The 20,639-nt window shown below is 47.9% G+C and overlaps 1 protein-coding gene across 1 annotated transcript; it reads right to left on the bottom strand.

The window, feature by feature from the left end:
- Window positions 1–2,417: 2,417 nt before the first annotated feature.
- On the bottom strand, window positions 2,418–20,430 carry map3k15 (mitogen-activated protein kinase kinase kinase 15). The gene is given in 30 exon segments (XM_062479633.1): window positions 2,418–3,141; window positions 3,323–3,399; window positions 3,717–3,823; window positions 4,003–4,115; window positions 4,322–4,562; window positions 5,066–5,171; window positions 5,316–5,501; window positions 5,814–5,988; window positions 6,728–6,899; window positions 7,889–8,066; window positions 8,656–8,813; window positions 10,314–10,419; window positions 10,849–10,979; window positions 11,413–11,540; window positions 11,677–11,810; window positions 12,033–12,120; window positions 12,324–12,419; window positions 13,040–13,089; window positions 13,658–13,765; window positions 13,884–14,034; window positions 14,231–14,390; window positions 14,639–14,751; window positions 15,018–15,188; window positions 15,587–15,693; window positions 15,899–16,067; window positions 16,545–16,738; window positions 17,996–18,019; window positions 18,363–18,482; window positions 18,484–18,503; window positions 19,494–20,430. Coding segments are annotated over 30 exon segments (3,990 nt in total). The 5' UTR covers window positions 19,810–20,430; the 3' UTR covers window positions 2,418–3,050.
- Window positions 20,431–20,639: the final 209 nt, after the last annotated feature.

Genomic DNA, 20,639 nt, shown 5'->3' with positions numbered 1-20,639 from the left:
TACTCTTGCACATAAACTACTTGGTCTCACATATACACCATTATACTCTCACATATATACCATTATACTCTCACATATACACCATTATACTCTTGCACTTAAACTGGCATACTCTCTTACACACACAAAAATACCCTCTTATATGCACCATCTTACTAAAGTATGACAATATATGTAAGAGACAAATAGTATGTGTGAAACAGAATGTTAGTATATGTACGAGAATAAAAGGATGTGTAAGAGAGAATACTTGTCTATGTGATAGAGAATACTTGTCTATGTGAGAGAGAATACTTGTCTATGTGAGAGAGAATACTTGTCTATATGAGAGAGAATACTTGTCTATGTGAGAGAGTTTGATTGAAACGGAAGGCAGTTTGATTGAAAAGGAAGTAGTACTGAATTCTCAGTTCCTGATTGGCTTACACATGAAGAAGGATTTGGGGTAGATGTAGCTAACGCCCACCTTCCCTATCAAGACGAGACTGAGTGACATGACAAGATGGATTCATTAATAACATTTTGCATACTCCAAATCCTGCGGCATCATTGCCAGAAATGTTGTATCAAAAACGACAGCCATACACGGGGGCTGTTTCTAACGCTAACGTTGACAATGAAATGCGCCGGGTCTTCAGACCTGGATCAGGTGCATCAAGGAGCGGCAGCAGCCCTCTGTCAGGAGCTCGTCTTAATGCCATCCAAGTGATGGCGCAATCCCAATATCAAACTCCGCAGTATTTCGGTTAAGACTCCTGACAGAGTGCTGCTGCCGCTCCGTGATGCACCTGATCTGCCTGCGTCTGAAGAGCCGGCGCATGTCTGAAGTCAGCGTTAGAAATAGCCACTGTGGATGGCTGTAGTCTTTGATACCAACATTTCTGACAACGATTCAAGCAAATCCACTAAAAAACTCAAATGTAGAATTCCATAGTTGTTAAGGAAGCTATACCGACCCCCACTACCTGAGTCAAAAGTCCTAGATCAGTTTTTCAATTGATGAAACAAATTATCATTTAAATTAAAGCCAATGCCTTTGTGAATACCGTCCCGTGGCACTGGGGTTTTAACCGTTGACGTCTTTAAGTAGCCGAGTGGTCTTTACACCCTTGGCTACTAACCTAAACTTCAATGCCACAACCTGAACTTGATGTCAATCTGTTCACAACATTTTCCAGTTGGGACTTTTAAGATCCTATTTGAGTGTAGGCCCCTATGCCCGATGAGTGCCCGCACCCATTCACTGCAACGAAATAGCTTCATTGATCCGATTCGGAATCTGAGCTTAGAGACGCTTGACAAAAAAAATTGTTTGGCGTGTGGTGCGTTTTGGAATTGTTAATGTGATGTGTTCCCATCGTATTTAAGACGAAATAGTTTACAAAGAAGAGGTTTGTTAATGTGACTGTATACATATCTCACTCATACTGGCTAATCAACATGTTAAAGTAGCCTAGTCTACATCCAAAGTCGCTGTCGTGAAACTAGCCCTAACCCTCACAAAAAGTGTGAGGGTTAGGGCTAGTCTCTTCTTAAAATTAAAAACCTTTAAAAACGTCTACATTTAGCAAATATTATAGACTATATAAATTAAGTATTTTAGTATAGTTAATATGTAATTTAATTCCATAATTTCCCCAGGAATAACTTTAAAAACGTATTTCTGTCCTCCCTACAATAACGCTGCAGCATTTGGAGTATTTAAAATGTTATTAATGAGTCCAATGGCTTCATTAAGCCGCCCACTCTCTGCCATCTTGTCATGTCACTAAGTCTCGTCTTGATAGGCTACATCTACCCCAAATCCTTCTTCTTCATGTGTAAGCCAATCAGGAACTGAGAATTCAGTACTACATCCTTTTCAATCAAACTGCCTTCCGTTTGAATCAAACTCTCTCACATAGACAAGTATTCTCTCTCATATAGACAAGTATTCTCTCTCACATAGACAAGTATACTCTCTCACATAGACAAGTATTCTCCCTCACATAGACAAGTATTCTCCCTCACAGACAAGTATTCTCTCTCACATAGACAAGTATTCTCTCTCACATAGACAAGTATTCTCTCTTACATAGACAAGTATTCTCTCTCACATAGACAAGTATTCTCTCTTACACATCCTGTTATTTTCTTACATATAGTAACATTCTGTTTCACACATACTATTTGTCTCTTACATATATTGTCATACTTTAGTATGATGGTGCATATAAGACTGTATTTTTGTGTGTGTAAGAGAGTATGCCAGTTTATGTGCAAGAGTATAATGGTGTATATGTGAGAGTATAATGGTGTATATGTGAGAGTATAATGGTGTATATGTGAGAGTATAATGGTGTATATGTGAGAGTATAATAGTTTATATGTGAGAGTATAATGGTGTATATATGTGAGAGTATAATGGTGTATATGTAAGAGTATAATGGTGTATATGTGAGAGTATAATGGTATATATGTGAGACTATAATGGTATATATGTGAGAGTATAATGGTATATATGTGAGAGTATAATGGTATATATGTGAGGTTATGGTGTGTATGTGAGAGTATAATGGTGTATATGTGAGAGTATAATGGTATATACGTGAGAGTATAATGGTATATATGTGAGGTCATGGCGTGTATGTGAGATAAAGTATGAATTAAGGCCTATACGGCCTCTCATACGTCCGCATACACGCAGACGCTCGACACAGACGCACGTTCACACTCAGACAGACATACACACAATAGTCACAATAAAACATCTACACGTACAAAGTGCCTGCAGTAAAGCGTTTTGGTCTGGTCAACAATGATAGTGACCCCGTGTACAGTTACACACATAACAGCTCGTTTTCATGCTGCATGCTTCACAACAGTAAAGGTTTGCACACTTGTCTATTATTTGAGTGAGCATGGCAGTAAGAGAGAGAGAGAAAGAGAGAGAGAGAGACAGAGAGAGACCTAGAAAAAAGAAGCAGAATGAATGAATGAACGAACTAAACGCAGGGAGGAGTGTGTGTATGTGCAAGAGAGTCCACCAGAGAAGTAGTTCAGCTATCTCATCATTCCCTGTCATGTGACTCGTCCTTTGTCAGCCTCTCCCTCTCTCTGTGCCTCTGGATCCCCCGCCAGATACGACAGAGCACCCCTCCGCTGCGCGCACACACACACACACACACACACACACACACGTACACAATAACGTAGGATTAAGTTTCAAGTTACCCAACACCCACAGAAACACACACACTCACAAAGAAAACACACACACAATGAAACGCAAAACACATACACACACACCAGAAACACACACGCACACATACACAGGACTCACCGTAGTCGCAGGTAGCGGAGGTCTTCCTTAGTGATGTCGTTGAGGACATCACTCAGCGTGTACTCCTCCATCACAAACTGAGACAGAACACAACCATGTTTAACCATACCACAACCAAGACACAACCATGTTTAACCATACCACAACCAAGACAAAACCATGTTTAACCATACCACAACCAAGACAAAAACCATGTTTAACCATACCACAACCAAGACACAACCATGTTTAACCATACCACAACCAAGATACAGCCATAACTAATCTTACCTAACCATACACAACCACACAGTCACAGCAAAACCATATACATATAACTATATCACACATGTACACACATGTACCAAAACATGATAGAACCCATGGGAAACTCTGATAGGAAAGCATGTCGAACCCTCTCTACTGTGTCGTGGTCCGCCCCCTGGTCTTTCAGCCAATCAGTGAGCTGCTTGTCGGGCTCGTGGTCAGCTGCTACATGGAAGATGGAGGGAGGAGGGAGGTCTAGAAAAGAGAGAGGAGAGAGAGAAGAGAGCGGAGAAAGAGACAGGAGAGATAGGAGAGTCACCCAGTGACTGGATGAGTTGGGGCTAGTTTCTAAACTGCAAAAATGGGTGAGGTCAAGTGAGGTCAGGTGAGGTCAAGTGAGGTCAGGTGAGGTCAGGTGAGGTCAGGTGGTCTACCTGGAGGCCTGTGTCTGCCCCTGGCCAGCTCCAGGTCATTTGTTCTCTGCTGCAGGGTGGTCTTTAGAACCTGCTGGAACTCCTTCTCCCTCTGGAGCAACTCCTCTAGGAGCCTGGGGGCAGACGGAAGGTGTATGTGGTGAGTGAATGAGTGAGTGAATGAGTGAGTGTGTATCTGTGAGTGTGTGCGTATCTGTGTGTGCTAGTGTGTGTGGATGCCATTGCATGTGTGTATTTGTGTGTGTGTGCTAGGGTATGTGTGTGTCCATGCAAGTAGATGCTAGTCTGTGTGTGTGTGTGTGTGTGTGTGTGTGTGTACCTGTTGGTTTCCTGTTTGAGTCGTCCCAGTTGTGAGCCCAGAAGATGATGCGAGCGCTGGGGGTCGTGGGAGGGGGTGGAGTTCAGCGTGCTAACCCCTGAGGTCACGGGTTCAGAGGTCACACTGGGGTCGTCGGCGGGGGGGGCTCCCACGGGCCCAAACTCCACCTCCTCCTCGTCTACCTCGTCCTCCTTGTCCGCTCCCTCGCTCTCCGACGCCGGCCCAAAGTGGGTCTGGAGCTCTGGGGGAGGGGTCAGACACCAGGAGGAGAGGAGAGCAGAGGAGAAGAGGAAAGGAGGGGAGAGGAGAGCAGAGGAGAAGAGGAAAGGAGGCGAGAGGAGAGCAGAGGAGAAGAGGAAAGGAGGCGAGAGGAGAGCAGAGGAGAAGAGGAAAGGAGGCGAGAGGAGAGCAGAGGAGAAGAGGAAAGGAGGCGAGAGGAGAGCAGAGGAGAAGAGAAGAGGAAAGGAGGCGAGAGGAGAGCAGAGGAGAAGAGGAAAGGAGGGGAGAGGAGAGCAGAGGAGAAGAGGAAAGGAGGGAAGGGGAAGGGAGAAGAGAAGAGGAAAGGAGAGGAGGAAAGGAGGGGCTGACTCAGGAAGTGTGTCTGTGTGATTACCACACAGATAAGGGACAAGCTGGCAGACGTACAGGACTCTAGTATGGGAAACACACGTGCACGTGCAGGCGCACACACTGCCATACACACTGCCATTCACAAAGACACACAGGCAGGACACACACACACACCTGGTATGAGGATGGTCACAGCAGCCTGGACAGCTCTCCTGATGATGTTGTCCATCGCAAACATCCAGTGAGGCTTGATGTGATGGTTCCTCAGGACCTTGTTTACCTGGACACACACACACGCACACAGAAACACACACAGATTCACACACATGATCTGTTATCTGGTGAATGTGTGGGCTGGCAATTTCGCTTTTGCTTGAGGTGTGTATTTATGTGTGTGTGTGTCTGCGTGTGTGTGTGTGCTCACAGAGTCCTGGAACCCAAACAGCACTAGCTGTATCTGGTTGATGGAGGTTGAGTCAAAGTCTAGGTCCAGTTTGAGTTTGGAGATGGTGGTTGCCATGACGCGTCGCTCGGGGGAATGGATGAAGTCTCTCAGAATACAGATGATCTGTTTGATGTGGTCTACAGATAGCTGGAGCTCCTCGCTGCCCTGCACACACACACACACACACACACAAACAAACAAACACACATTCCTGCATTATCCTACTTGGCTGAATACAGCTCTTCGGTATTCAAAACAGAAGCAGCCCCAGCACACACACACACACAAAGATTACCACCATAAAACAAGTCCAGCAGTCAGAGAAGCGACACAGGGAGGCAGACAGCCCAGAGGGAGGCAGACAGCCCACAGGGAGGCAGACAGCCCACAGGGAGGCAGACAGCCCACAGGGAGGCAGACAGCCCACAGGGAGGCAGACAGCCCAGAGGGAGGCAGACAGCCCAGAGGAAGCAGCACCTGGATGTGGTTCTCCATCAGGTTGGACATGACCTTGTCCTGGTCCTCGTTGAGGACCTTGTAGAGGATGGCTCTGCGCTCGCTGTCCTTCTTCAGCAGGAACAGACCCCCGTCCCTGTCCTCGGGGGAGAGGGGCGTGCTCCGGTCCTCCGACACCAAGCCCTCGTCAGGAACGCTAAGACACACACACACACGGTTGAATGCACACACACACACACATTCGAATGCATACACACGCAAACAAGGTTCAAATGCACACACACGTTTACACGCATGCCCACACAGGCACGTCCAAACACACACACAGACAGACGAACACACACACACATATACACCGAATGGATCAGGTTGTGATTTAGAAGTTGGGGTTTTACCAACTGAGAGATCATCTGGTTGTTAGGGATACTAAGAATGCATGTGTGTGTGTGTGTGTGCTAGCGTTAGGGCCTGCATGCTTGCGTGTGTGTGTGTGTGTGAACTAGGAGTCAGGAGTGAGAGCGAGATGGAGGGGTAGAACAGCAGAGGGATGACATGGTGAGTGTGTGAGAGTGTGTGTGTGAGAGTGTGTGTGTGAGAGTGTGTGTGTGAGAGTGTGTGTGTGAGAGTGTGTGTGTGAGAGTGTGTGTGGGATCTGCAGCTTGTAAATTCATCAGGGCTCATTAGAAGGACGCCGTAAAAGGAAGTAGAGCAGAACCAGGGTTCTGGAGGTCCACCTGCCCCCCCCCCCCCCCCACACGCACACGCACAGCCTCAACAGCACACACACACACTCAAACACCTACAAGAGCACACACACACACACACACTCAAACACCTACAAGAGCACACACACACATACACACTCAAACACCTACAAGAGCACACACACACACACACATACACACTCAAACACCTACAAGAGCACACACACACACCTGAGGTAGTTGGCGTTTGGGGGTTTGAGCAGGTTCTCTGAGCGCTTCTTCTTCTGGAAGAACACGTCGTGTTTGGAGTCACAGTCTGGACTCACCGAGCCGTGCTCACTGCTGCTGCTCCCAGTGGCCTCACCCTGCAACTGCACCGGCAACGACACACTGCGGATGTAGTCTGATCCCCCCCCCCCCCAACACACACACACAGAGACACGCGCATACGCACACATATACACACACGCAGGCATAGACTCACGCATACACACACACATAGACACACACGTACATACATAGACGTCATTGGTTAACATACATCGAGGGTCATAGTACACACCAGGGTGACCCAAACACACCATGAGAGAGAGAGAGCGAGAGAGAACGAGACAGAGAAAGAGCAGGTAGAAACCAGGAACAATCCTGAAATCATTCCGATTATTATTCCTGTTACGTCAACTCAGATTGGCTGGCATTGCAACATAGACCCACCAAATACACACCCAGAGCAAGAAGTTGATAAATAATGAAATAAGACCATGCCCAAAAAAAGTTATACAAATTATACAAATTAATTAATTAATTATACAAATAAAATAAAACACAAACACTCAACTGACAGATTCATGGAGGAAGACAAATATATTTGATTGGGTACAAACCTTGCCAGACTGGTTCAGCATTCCAGAGAGCAGGGAAAATAGGGCAGAGGGCAATAGTTTATTCAAACAGTTCCAAAGCCCTAGGCTGTATTGTCTTAACCCGTTAAGGAGTAGCGTCACACATATGTGATTCTGAACATTCCAACCGACTATTTTCCGATAGACAAAAAATAAATGACAAACGCTATAGTATGGCTTCAAAATTTACAATTAGGAGGCTAACAAGTAACACTAGCAGGTAGTAGCATTGCTACGAGTATTATGCTAGGTTGCTAGGTAATGGAAGCTAACTAAAACTAGCTAGCTTCCGTTTTGGAAAAATAACTCGCTCCTTAAAAGGTTAATTTATGGAAACATTACCCCCACACTGAAATGCCAGACATACTGTACTCAGACACATACACACCCCAGACATACGCACACTAATCAGAGACACACCCACACACCCACACACAAGACCGACACCCACACACAACCACACACACCCTCCCACTCTAGGGCAGTGTACCTGAGGGTTTGAAGGCAATCTTGCTCTTCTTGCCCTTGTGGCGTACAAAGGTGTCCTTCAGCAGGTCTGAGCCGGTGGCCCTCTTGTTAGGGTCTGGCTCGAAGCAGCGCAGGATGAAGGACTTGGCCTCAACAGACAGAGACTCAGGGATCTCAGGGTGGATCTTAAACATTCCCACCTGCGACACACACACACACACACACAGACAGATTAGCAAATTGACTTGAGCGGAAAGGGACCTTTCTATCCTGTAATGGATGTACTATGTCTATGGAAAACACAGACATAAACACACACACACAAAGCCAGGGGCGCCGCCAGGAATTTTGGGCCCCATAATTTTTTTTTTTTAAATTAAAACGTTTATCATTTAGATTAGTTTTTCCATTTTTTGGGGCCCCTGTCCGCCAGGGGCCCCAAAAAGGGGCCCCTTGGAATTGTCCTAACTTTTTACCCCTATACGGCGCCCCTGCACAAAACCCCCCCACATGAACACACACTCTGTTGTAACTTTATGCTCTATGTATAATTACTGTTATAGTTATATACTATTCGTGGGTTATCTAAATCACTGTTAGATACAAATGCACGGAGACGAGGATGCAGCACAAGTTAGAACCTTTACTGGCGGGGGCCAATCTCTCAACTGCCAGGCATCAACAAACTATCACAGAACTCCGTAGTAGTGACAGTCAAACACAATCGAGCACCGAGTGCTCGATCCAATATACCACACACTCCCTCCCCCCACATGAACAAACACAGACCTTAAACATGGCTGCTTGAGGCTCCCCCAGCTCGTGGAAGGGAGGTTTGCCAGTGGCCATCTCTATGATGGTGCAGCCCAGCGACCAGATATCAGCAGGGGCCCCATACCCCCTGGGGCCCTTGTCTATGATCTCTGGAGCCATGTACTGGAGAGTACCTGAAGGGGAGGGGGGGGGGAGGGGGGGCAAAGGGCAGGCAGACAGAAGTGTGAGGGGAGAAAAAAGGTTGACACAAAAAGGGGAGAGAGACAGAGAGAAAAAGGGAGAGAGTAAGAAAGAGAGAGAGGCAGAAAGAGAGGGGGGGATAGAGAGCAAAGGCCACAAATGAGAGGAGAGATGAGGACATATGCATACACACTCACATAACTCATACAGAGACACACACACACTAATGAAAAGTAAACACTTCTGCCTGTGGTTGATTAGCTAATCTAATTACACTCTTCTATGGTTACTGCTGCTCGCCAGATGGTTATGTGTGTGTGAGTGAGTGTGTGCATGTGCATATGTGTGTACGTGTGTGTACGTGTGTGTGGGTGTGTGTGTGTGTGCATATGTGTATGTGTGTGTGTACGTGTGTGTATGTGTGTGTACGTGTGTGTGGGTGTGTCTGTGTGGGTGTGTGTGTGGATGTGTGAGTAAGAAATGTGCATGCATATGTGTGTGTAACCAATTGAGGGTGAATGTGCTTGTGTGTGAGACAAACAGAGAGAGAGAGAGAGAGAGAGAGAGAGAGAGAGAGAGAGAGAGAGAGAGAGAGAGAGAGAGAGAGAGAGAGAGAGAGACAGAGAGACAGAGAGAGACAGAGTGTGTTGCCATAGAGGCTGATAGTGGCTCTTGACATTTAAAGGGTCATTTGACATTTAGAGACGAGATACTAGCCTCTAGAGTGGACTGCAGCAACTGACCAGAGAGAGAGAGAGAGAGAGAGAGACAGCCACAATGAGGAAAATGTATAATATGGCCAACATAACATGTTTTCATCTTTGTTTTAATATTTTGTTTACATTTTACTGTAGACAGTATTTGATTTTTACTATTATTATTATCATTATATAACCTGTATGTGCGTATGTATAGGTATGTATGGGTATATGCGTGTGTATATATACGTGTGGGTGTGTATACATGTGTGTATGCGTATACATATATATATATATGTATATATACATATGTGTGTGTGTATCTATTTAATTATTTATGTATTTATTTATACCGATTATTTGGCAACATTAATAATATACCAACTTGAATAATAATAACATGGATACAAGTTGTACACCTGTGTGGTGTAGCTACACGTATGTATATGTTAAACTGCCGTGTGTGTCTCTGTATGTGAGTGTGTGAAATATAAGTATATATAAGAGGATGATTGATTAATATTTCTGTAATTCTACCGTTGCTTTGGTAATATGAACAATTGTTGTTTTCATGCCAATAAAGCCATTTGAACTGAACTGAGAGAGAGAGAGAGAGAGAGAGAGAGAGAGAGAGAGAGAGAGAGAGAGAAATGGAGAAATAGAGAGATGGAGAGATGGAGAGAGGGGAGAGAGAGAGAGAGAGAGAGAGAGAGAGAGAGAGAGAGAGAGAGAGAGAGAGAGAGAGAGAGAGAGAGAGAGAGAGAGAGAGAGAGAGAGAGAGAGGGTGTGTCCTACCAGTGAAAGTCTCTGTACAGGGGTTGACTCCTGCCAGTCTCTTGGAAGTTCCAAAATCTGAGATCTTCAGGACACCACTATAGGTGTTCACTAACACATTATCCCCCTGAGGGAGGGAGGGACGGAGCATTACATCCAGGTGCCAAAATTCTATTCCCTTTATACATGAACAAAAGCACTAGGGAGTACAACGGTGCTTAAGAAAGATTTGCTTTGATCTGATGTAATTGTAACTTGTTTAACTGCATGCTCTTATGTTTCTTCCCATTGGCACTTATTTGCTTTTCACAATGTATGCTTCATGTTTTGGCCGCCCGCAATGTTGTTTATGTTTATGATCATTGACCTATGCACTTTTGTAAAGCACTCTCTTGGAAGTCGCTTTGGATAAAAGCGTCTGCTAAATGAATACATGTCAATGTAAATGTAAGCACTACACATATGGCCTTTTGTGTAGTGCTTACATTTACTTCCTGTAGTTTTATTACAGGACGACTACAAAATAAGATATGTGGGTGTAGTTCCAGCGCCTTACCTTGATGTCTCTGTGGACTATCTGGTTCTCGTGCAGGTATCTGAGTCCCTCCAGGATCTGCCTGGTGTAGAAGATGATGGTGGCTTCTTTCAGTGGGCCCCACTTAGAACGCAACAACGCAGACAGACTTCCTGGGGAGAAAACACACTCATGTCATGTCTACCACACAACCACACAGGATGGTGTCTCACACACACACACACAACCACACAGGATGGTGTCTCACACACACACACACACACACAACCACACAGGATGGTGTCTCACACACACACACACACACACACACAACCACACAGGATGGTGTCTCACACACACACACACACACACACAGGATGGTGTCTCTCATACACACACACACACAATCACACACTCACATGCACGTGCTCTCTCACACACACATACTCTCGTCTCACACACACAGAAATGGACAGACGTGTACACACACACATGCAATCACACACATGCATACACAAACACACATACACACAGACTCACACATACTCTCACACTCTCTTTCTCTCTCTCTCACACACACACACACACACACACACACTCACCCACCTCCAGGGACCTGCTCCATGAAGATCTTGATGTATCCGTTCTCGGAGACAGAGCCCAGGTACTGGACTATGTTCCTGTGCTTCAGGTACTTGTGAAGAGCTATCTCCTCGTGAAGGGGCTGGGAGTACCTAGAGAGCAGGGGGGAGGGTTACACACACACACACACACACACTAACACACACATACTCACACACACTAACACACACAGACACTCACACACTCATACCCCACAGTTGCACACACACTTGCATGTCTGCCTCCTACCTGCTGTCTCTCTCTGGTATCTCCTTGATGGCGATGCGGACTTGGTTGCTGAGGTCTCTCCCAGCATACACCACTCCGTAGGTGCCCCGCCCCAGAACCACCCTGTCCCCTGTCTCATTAGAGTCATACTCATACTGCAGCACACACACACATGTCACAAACACACACATGCATGCACACACACATACACTCACACACTCGCGCACACACACACATATACACGAGCACACAGACGCGCAACCAGTAAATAAACATTGCATTGTACACAGCTGAATCGCATGTATTGATGTCAAACATGGAATGGAATGCTGCATGTATAGCAACACACACACACACGTTTACACACACACGCTGACCTCCAGTGTGTCTCCATCTCCCTCTCCCTCGAGCTCAACGGCGTTCCCTGTCCCATCAGATATCATCTCTTTCACCATGGAACAGAACCTACGCGCACACACACACACACACGTGTACACACACACTCACATTAGCTTACTGTAAATCAATAACTCACTTTGAAAGATGGCTATTTGTCTATATATGAGTCTGTCTGTATATGAGTCTAATGTTTACAGTAATGAGTGTGTGTGCTTGTGCATGCATGCATGTGTTTGTATGTGTGTGTGTGTGTGTCTGTATGTACTGACCGAGCACACTGGTCCTCTGTAGAGAAGTAGATCTGGAAGTCATCTGAGTTGTCGTGGACATACAGGAAACAGCATCGCTCGTCAAACTTCGAGATGCTGAACCCAAAGAGACTGTTACTCCCCTAAACATCACACACACACACACACACACATCCTGTGCTCACACACTGTCAGAAAAGTTGAAGATGTAACCTTTTTATCCTGTATATATGCTGTATGTCCAGCATTCTTTGTGTGCAAAGAGAGGCCAACCCCCAAATGTGAACTCTGGGTAACACTAGGCTCACGTAAACAAGGTGACCTGGGCTGACCACTATCTTACTGGAGAGGCCATAAAAGATGTTTAATCATATGGTCAAGCTTAGAGGGGTCAGAGAGCGCACACACGCACTCACACGTACGCCACACGCGCGCCAGGTCTATGCAAGGGAACCAATGAATGAAAGAGCCATGTGACAATTGCATGCCTGTGTTTTAGCCAATGACTGTGGAAAGCGGTTTTGTTTAAATAGGTAGCTAGCATAACATGCTAGCGGACAAACTTTGTAGCACCATGGCGTGTGATGTTTGTCTCCTTGTGGGCCGGCCGCAAGCAATAAAGCTTTCTTAACTTCTTCACCGACTGATACTTGATAGATTAATATTTCTGCCACACACACACACCTGTTGTACACACACCACAAACACACACACAGACATGTACTGTACACACACACCTGATTCCTTTAATGGAGGTTGCAGTGAAGTTCCACTCATGAATCCCCTTCTAGAATGGAGCAGAGTGTTTAAAAGACTGAAATGATGAAGAAGAGAATGATGAGAGAGGGGGAGGAGAGGAGGAGGAGGAGGAGAGGAGGAGATGAGATGAGGAGGGGAGGAGGAGAGGAGGAGGAGTAGGAGGAGAGGAGGAGATGAGGAGGAGAGGAGGAAGAGAATAGGAGGAGAGGAAGAGGCAGAGGAGAGGAGGAGGAGGGAATGAGGAGAGGAGGAGGAGGAGAGGAGGAGATGAGGAGGGGAGGAGGAGAGGAGGAGTAGGAGGAGAGGAGGAGATGAGATGAGGAGGAGAAGAGGAAGAGAATAGGAGGAGAGGAGGAGGCAGAGGAGAGGAGGAGGAGGGGATGAGGAGAGGAGGAGGAGGAGGAGAGGAGGAGATGAGATGAGGAGGAAGAGAATAGGAGGAGAGGAGGCAGAGGAGATGAGATGAGGAGGAGAGGAGGGGAGGAGATGAGGAGGGGAGGAGGAGATGAGATGAGGAGGGGAGGAGGAGATGAGATGAGGAGGGGGGAGGAGGAGAGGAGGAGGAGGAGGGGGGAGAGGAGAGGAGGTGTTCTGACCGTTTCCGAGGGAGAGACGTGCCAGATGGAGACGTTCTTCTCCTCAGCTTCATTGTTGATGGAGACATAGGAGGGCTGGTACACCTTGGTGGGCTCCAGGATCAATACCTGCAACACACACCTCCGTCACACATTGTCAGAGTGTGTGCGTAGAGAGAGAAGGCATCTACGTGTGTGTATGTAGAATGTGTGTGTAGAGTGTGTGAGTGTATGAGTGTGTGTGTACCGGGAAGCGCAGGCCGTTGGTGGTTCCCCGGGTGGCCTCCACGATGATGTCCATCCAGAAATTGAGCCTCTCTCTCTGGGGAGAATGTTCCACCGAGGGCTTCTTAAACCTCTGGATCAGCTGCAGGTTCTGGACCACGGAGCGCAGGTACCTGGGGGGGTGAAGGGGGTTGGGAAGGTAAAGACAAAAAGCCAAGATATTGAATGAAAGTCAGATACAATTGTCGTACTTATAGCGTTCATTCATTCATATGTGTGCGTGTGTAAGTGTGCATAAGTGCGTGCACGTCTCTCTGTGTGTGTGTGTGTGTGTGTGTGTGTGTGTGTGTGTGGGTGTGTGAGTGTTACCAGATGGGGGGTTTGAGTTTGAAGAGCTTCTCCGCCGCCTGTGTAGCTTTGGGGATGTTGCTAGCCAGCATGCTAACAGTGAAGAACTGACCAACGTCCCAGTAGTTATTCATCTTCTCCAGAGAACCCTTCCTGCCCAGCAGACTGTTCAGCCTCACCCCTGAGAAGGGAGGGAGGGACAGAGGGAGGGAGAAAGAGAGAAAGAGGGAGAGAGATAAGGAGGGAGAGAAAGAAAGAAAGATAAAGGTAGAATCCAGAAACCGATGCAGAAAAAGGCAGTTCATGGGAGACAGAGGTGGACAGAAAGTGTGACTGGTGCTAGAGAGTGTGTCGTGTTTAGGATGCAGTATGCAGCGTGTAGCATGGAGGCGTAGTGTGCTACATGTCTAGTGTGCAGTGTGCTCTGACCGATCTTCCGGAGCTCGATAGAGCTCTCAAACTGCAGACCGGCCACGATCAGCAGCACAGCCAGGTTGATGCCTGAGTACAGGGTCGGCTGCAGCTCAAAGCCTTTCCTGTACCTGTCAGGGAGAGGGCAGTGGGGCGACACACACACACACACCCAACTCAGTGCATGGTGAGGAAGGAATGATCTCTGAAGTCAGAGAGACAACTAAAAGAGGGAGATAGCGAGACAACAGGACACAGATTACGAGAGAGAAAGAGAGAGAGAAGGAGAGAGAGAGAAAGAAAGAAAGAAAGAAAGAAAGAGAAAGAAAGAGAGGAAGAAAGTGTGAAACGGAAGTGAAGTGCAGAGACCCGAGAGAGCTGCAGTACTGGTTCTCACCACTGGATGGCATTGTCTCTGTTCTTCATGTCCTTGCAGTCGGAGTCGAGGAAGATGTCCTTGTAGATCCTCCCACACAGACAGAACATGTCTGGGGCGGGGTGCTCACATGACTGCAGCACCTGCAGCATCACACGCAGGGCCTGCTCCCTGTCTCCTGGACTGTTCCTCCTGCACACACACACACACACACACACACAGATGCACACACACACAGACGCACACACACATACACACGTACACGCATGGAGACGCACACATCCATATGCACACACAGACAAATGATTACGAAAGGCACACACGCACAGACACAGACACACACAGACAGACACACATGCACAGACAGACACACACACACGCACAGACACACCCAGACAGCCACACACACACAGACACACAGACAGACACACATGCACAGACACACCCAGACAGCCACACACAGACAGACAGACACACACGCACAGACACACCCAGACAGCCACACACACACAGACAGACACACACGCACAGACACACCCAGACAGCCACACACACACAGACACACATCTGCCAGTGTTGTGCCAGCCCACCTGTTGAGGGCAAAGGCATAGTGGAACTGGATCATGGGCTGGTTGGCGAGGTCGCAGGTGGGAAGCATCTCCAGGGTCTCCACCAGCTTCACCATGGCATCGTAGTCCTACAGGTCAAAGGTCATGCAGGGGATAAGGTGTGTGTGAGCGTGTACGTGTGTGTGTGTGTGCGGGTGTATGTGGGGGGAGGGGGGTGGGGCGTGTTTAACAGTGTATTTGAGTGTGTTTGCGGGGAGGGGTGATGGCGAGTGTATGCCTGTGTGCGTGTGTGTATGCGCGTGCACGTATGTGTGTGTGTGTGTGTGTGTGTACCTGTATGTCTCGGTAGGAGAACAGCAGGTTCATCACTATGTCCTGGGTGAGGACCTCGGTGTTGTCGATGCGGAGCTTGATGCGAGACAGCTCCTTGGCTAGCTCCTCGCCCTGGTACTTATCCCTCGCCTTGCGGATGTCGTTCAACAACGTGTCCTTGAAGGACGCACTGGAGGGGAGAGACAAGGGTAGGGGGGTAATGAGAGAGAGAGAAAGAGGGGGTAAGAGAGAGGGAAGAGACAGTGGGAGAGAAAGAGAGAGAGAGAGAGAGAGAGAGAGAGAGAGAGAGAGAGAGAGAGAGAGAGAGAGAGAGAGAGAGAGAGAGAGAGAGAGAGAGAGAGAGAGAGAGAGAGAGAGAGAGAGAGAGAGAGAGAGAGAGAAAGAAAGAAAGTCCTAGCAGTATGTAACAGTATGTAAGAGACATGTGACAATTCCCCGGTGGTCTTTCACAAGGCAGGGTCAGGGAAGGAGAGCTGGCTGCATGTTCTCCATGTCCAGGGAACAGCTGGCATGAAGGGAATCTGGGCCTCACCCTTCCACTCATGTGGGTGCGCACATGTATGATTTGTGTGCGTGTGTGTGTGTGTGCATGCCGGTGTGTGCGTGTGGGTGTACATGCCTGTGTGTACGTGTGTGTGTGTGCTACCAGGAGGTGACGTGGATGTCCTTGAGCAGGTTGGAGAAGCGGTCCGTCAGGGGGACACACAGAGGCCCCAGCAGGTTGTCCCAGCTGGGCTGCATGTACTCACTGGCCCTGCGCTGGGCGTCACTCTCACAACACATGTACTCATGGTTAGGAGTCAGCACATAGGGGATGAAGTAGTAGTTACCACTGGACGCCTGGAGGGAGGGAGGGAGGGAGGGAGGGAGGGAGGGAGGGAGGGGGAAACGTGGAGTGAGGAGGGAGGGAGGGATCAGAGACAGAAGAATGGGGAGAGGAGAGAACATGATGCAACCTATCAGCGTCTCATTTCTGTCACATTGTCACCTAAAGATGAGAGGTCAGGAGACACCGTCAGGTTGGGCTCATTGGACAATCTGCAAGCCAACAAGCCAACACACACCCTGCGACAAACATCCACACACACACCCTGCAACACACATCCACACACCCTGCAACACACATCCACAGAAAAACAGACCATTGCATATCAACACATGCACACAAGTGGAATTAACATATATCACCCAAGCACTGGGAGTTATTGGCCAGAATAACATTCATTGTAAAACTCAATCCAGGGTTAGGTCAAATGCGCCACTCATCTCCACAAGCAGGGATTGGTCAGTTAAGGAACTCCCAGCGTGCTTTGAGGCATGCTGGCACGTACTTTGTTGCGTAATCCGGAGCCTCTGTATTCTGGAGGCAACTGAACCCAGGGGAACCCAAGAGTAGGAGCACGAGAGGCCTACTCCAACACACACACACACACACAACAGACACAATACACACGCAGACAGACACACACAATAACACACACCGACAGACACACAGTAAAACATGTAAACAGACACAAACAGACAGACACACGCAGACAGAAAGACACACACACAAACAGACACAATAACACACCCAGACAGACACACACACACACACACACAGAGTTAGCCAATCACAGACACCATTCGTGGTGTTCTGAAAGGCTTCTGTTATGGTCTGTAAGCGGCTGACAAGTTCCGTCTTAAAAGAAAAGTGAGGTGTCTGTCTGTCTGTGTGTGTGTCTGTCTGTGTGTCTGTCTGTATGTCTGTCTGTCTGTCTGTCTGTCTGTCTGTCTGCGTGTGGTATTGTGTCTGTATCCCGGGGAGTCAGGTGGCTGAGCGGTGAGGGAATCGGGCTAGTAATCCGAAGGTTGCCAGTTCGATTCCCGGTCATGCCAACTGACGTTGTGTCCTTGGGCAAGGCACTTCACCCTACTCCCCGTACTTACTGTAAGTCACTCTGGATAAGAGCGTCTGCTAAATGACTAAATGTAAATGTAAATTTGATATTATTTCTGGACGTCAGAGCACATTGCTTGCACAAAGACACCCTTTCTCTCTCTCTCTCTCTCTCTCTCTCTCTCTCTCACACACTCATAATCCCATCCGATACTTACTGTGTTTTTTTGTGCCACCATGTCCTGTAAGAACAGAGAAAACGAGGAGACTGTTACGCAGCAGATGTGTGCTGGGCGCTCAGGTTACAGGAGCATGGCTTTTAATGGCAGAGCAGACGCTTATCGCTGGGACTCGCTTGCATACACACATAAACACAGGCACTACTCTGAAAATAACTCAGTCAGCAGGACAACAGGAATGGCATGCATGACCTTATATCTAAACCAACCAATGACAAGTCTGATAACATACCTGAGTTTAAGTCAGAGTTCATTTGTGTCTGTGTGTGTTTATCTATGCATGTGAGGAGGTTTTTAACTAAACACAGTAAAAAGTGTGTGTGTGTTTGGGGGGGGGGGGGCGTACCTTCAGCGACTGCGCAGTGTCTGGATCAGTGTCATAGTACAGTATAACATTGTTGGCCATGTCGAAGCTCTCTCTCACTCCAAGGTGGTAAAACAAGGATGGCTGTCGGAAGACATCGCCTCATGTCCACAACAGCAATATCTGAGAGAGAGAGAGAGAGAGAGAGAGAGAGAGAGAGAGAGAGCGAGAGAGAGAGACAGTAAGTGACCTAGACACACAATGCACACATTAATCGTATACCGATGTCCATAGTAATGGGATGAATACTGTTTCTGTGGCTCCACCGTTGCTTTGGCAACCTGAACATTTGTTTCTTAATGCTAATAAAGCCAATTAAATTGAATTGAGAGAGAGAGAGAGAGAGAGAGAGAGAGAGAGAGAGAGAGAGAGAGAGAGAAAGAGAGAGTGAGAGAAAGAGAGGGAGGGAGGGAGGGAGGGAGGGAGGGAGGGGGGAGGGAGGGAGGGAGGGAGGGAGGGAGGGAGGGAGGGAGGGAGGGAGGGAGGGAGGGAGGGAGGGAGAGAGAGGGGGGGGAGAGACCGAGAAAGTGATAGAGAGCGCTTACAGACAACCTGCCTCTTTCCACATGTTTTCTCACCAACAGGATTATTTAACCTGATCGGTACTACATGGGTCTCGTCTCATTTGACACAGCAGCCAGGTATGAAGCTGGGAAGAACTTAGTGAAACCGAGTTGATATATTTAGTCAGGAATTAAAGCGGGCGAGGGATCGGTTTTCAGGGCCGGGCAAAGGGACTTATAAAAGGTGACTGCATTTACTTTGCTAGGGAGTGACGTGTTTGTGTGTGCCTTGCGAGAGAAATAAGTAATGGATAAACGGTGGAGAGAGAGAGAGAGAGAGAGAGAGAGAGAGAGAGAGAGAGAGAGAGAGAGAGAGAGAGAGAGAGAGAGAGAGAGAGAGGGTCGTCACCGTCTTTATTATCAGCGTTAAGGGCCCATGTATCACCGTCAGCCGGTCACAGTCGGGGTTAGACCACCATGGAGCTGTTTGGGTTAAGGGCCTAGAAAGTTCTCAACACGTCCCATCAGAGGACAACGGTTTCACTGGGAGAACTACGGGGCTCCGCGCTGTCTAACAGATGATATCAGCAGATCCTTATCACACACTCACCTGCGTCGTAGAAAGTGTCTAGAACGGAGGTCTCTCCGAAGTCCAACCGTCCAAACGTTACAGTGGTCAGTAGTGCGCTCTCGGCGTCACAGGCTCTTTGCAGGCATTGAAGAGCGCCAGACTCGGGGCTGCTTGCCAGAACCGCCTTTAACCCGTCGTTCAACACATAGACTGCGCGAAGGGAACGCTGTTTGGCCAGTGGGCTCGGGCTTGGCACCTCTCCACGGTCCCGGTCCCGGTCCACAGTAACACATACACCTGCATGCTCGCGCTCTCCTCCCGTTTCAGCTACTGCTGCGCTCTGGCCCGTCTCCATGGCTGATTTCTTAACTTCTTTCTACCCCCTTTTAGCCTTCCTGGTTTTCCTTCTGGGTATACAAAGTGACTCTCCTGTCTCTCACTCCGTCTCGCGCACCTGTCGCCCCTGGAGCCGCGCGGGTCTGAGTATGTGCCCCTGCATCTTGCGCCTCATTAATTCACATCGTATTCCGATTATCCCGCGCCAAAGACTACCAAAACCGGATCTGACTAGTTCACCACACACGGGGATAGTTGGAAGATAAAGTCAGACGAGGAGGGAGGGAGAGCGAACCATTCAGCGGAAAATGTCTCCAACAATCAGATATGTCAACAAACTCACAATACGCTGCGCTGAGAGAAGCCCGGTGAATGAGGACAGAGTTTCAAAGCAGCGGCAGAGGACAACAGGAACTCGCGAATATTGGCATATTGGTAGAATGGATCGACACAGACACGCGCAGAATTAGACTGCACTTTCCAAGAACATGCTTGTTTTCGCCTTCCCAGTTCTCTGGTGCACGCGCTGAAATGCTTTCGGTGCGAGTCCGGTTGGCTAAATTTAAAACGATCTGTCCCTTTGAACTGTCAGCCGCCAGTCGGGCAAGCGCACGCAGAGCCAAGTGACTCCGAGTTATGCCAACCGTCCGGGCGGCCCGAGGACGTTCTGTATCTATCACACAATATAACAAATACAGACATTCCTGAGTTGGGAACAGAAGAGTTCAGTTGTACTTTTTCCTTATTATCTCTTGCATAGGCTACATTAATCAACCTTGTGGTAAAAGAGATTGGTTTCAGGGCCTAATTCGTCCTACAGTGTCCTATATAGGGTCAACTCTAACCCAT

Source organism: Osmerus eperlanus, chromosome 15, assembly GCF_963692335.1.
Source record: "Osmerus eperlanus chromosome 15, fOsmEpe2.1, whole genome shotgun sequence".
NCBI lineage: Eukaryota > Metazoa > Chordata > Actinopteri > Osmeriformes > Osmeridae > Osmerus > Osmerus eperlanus.
This window is presented reverse-complemented; position numbering and strand designations above follow the sequence as displayed.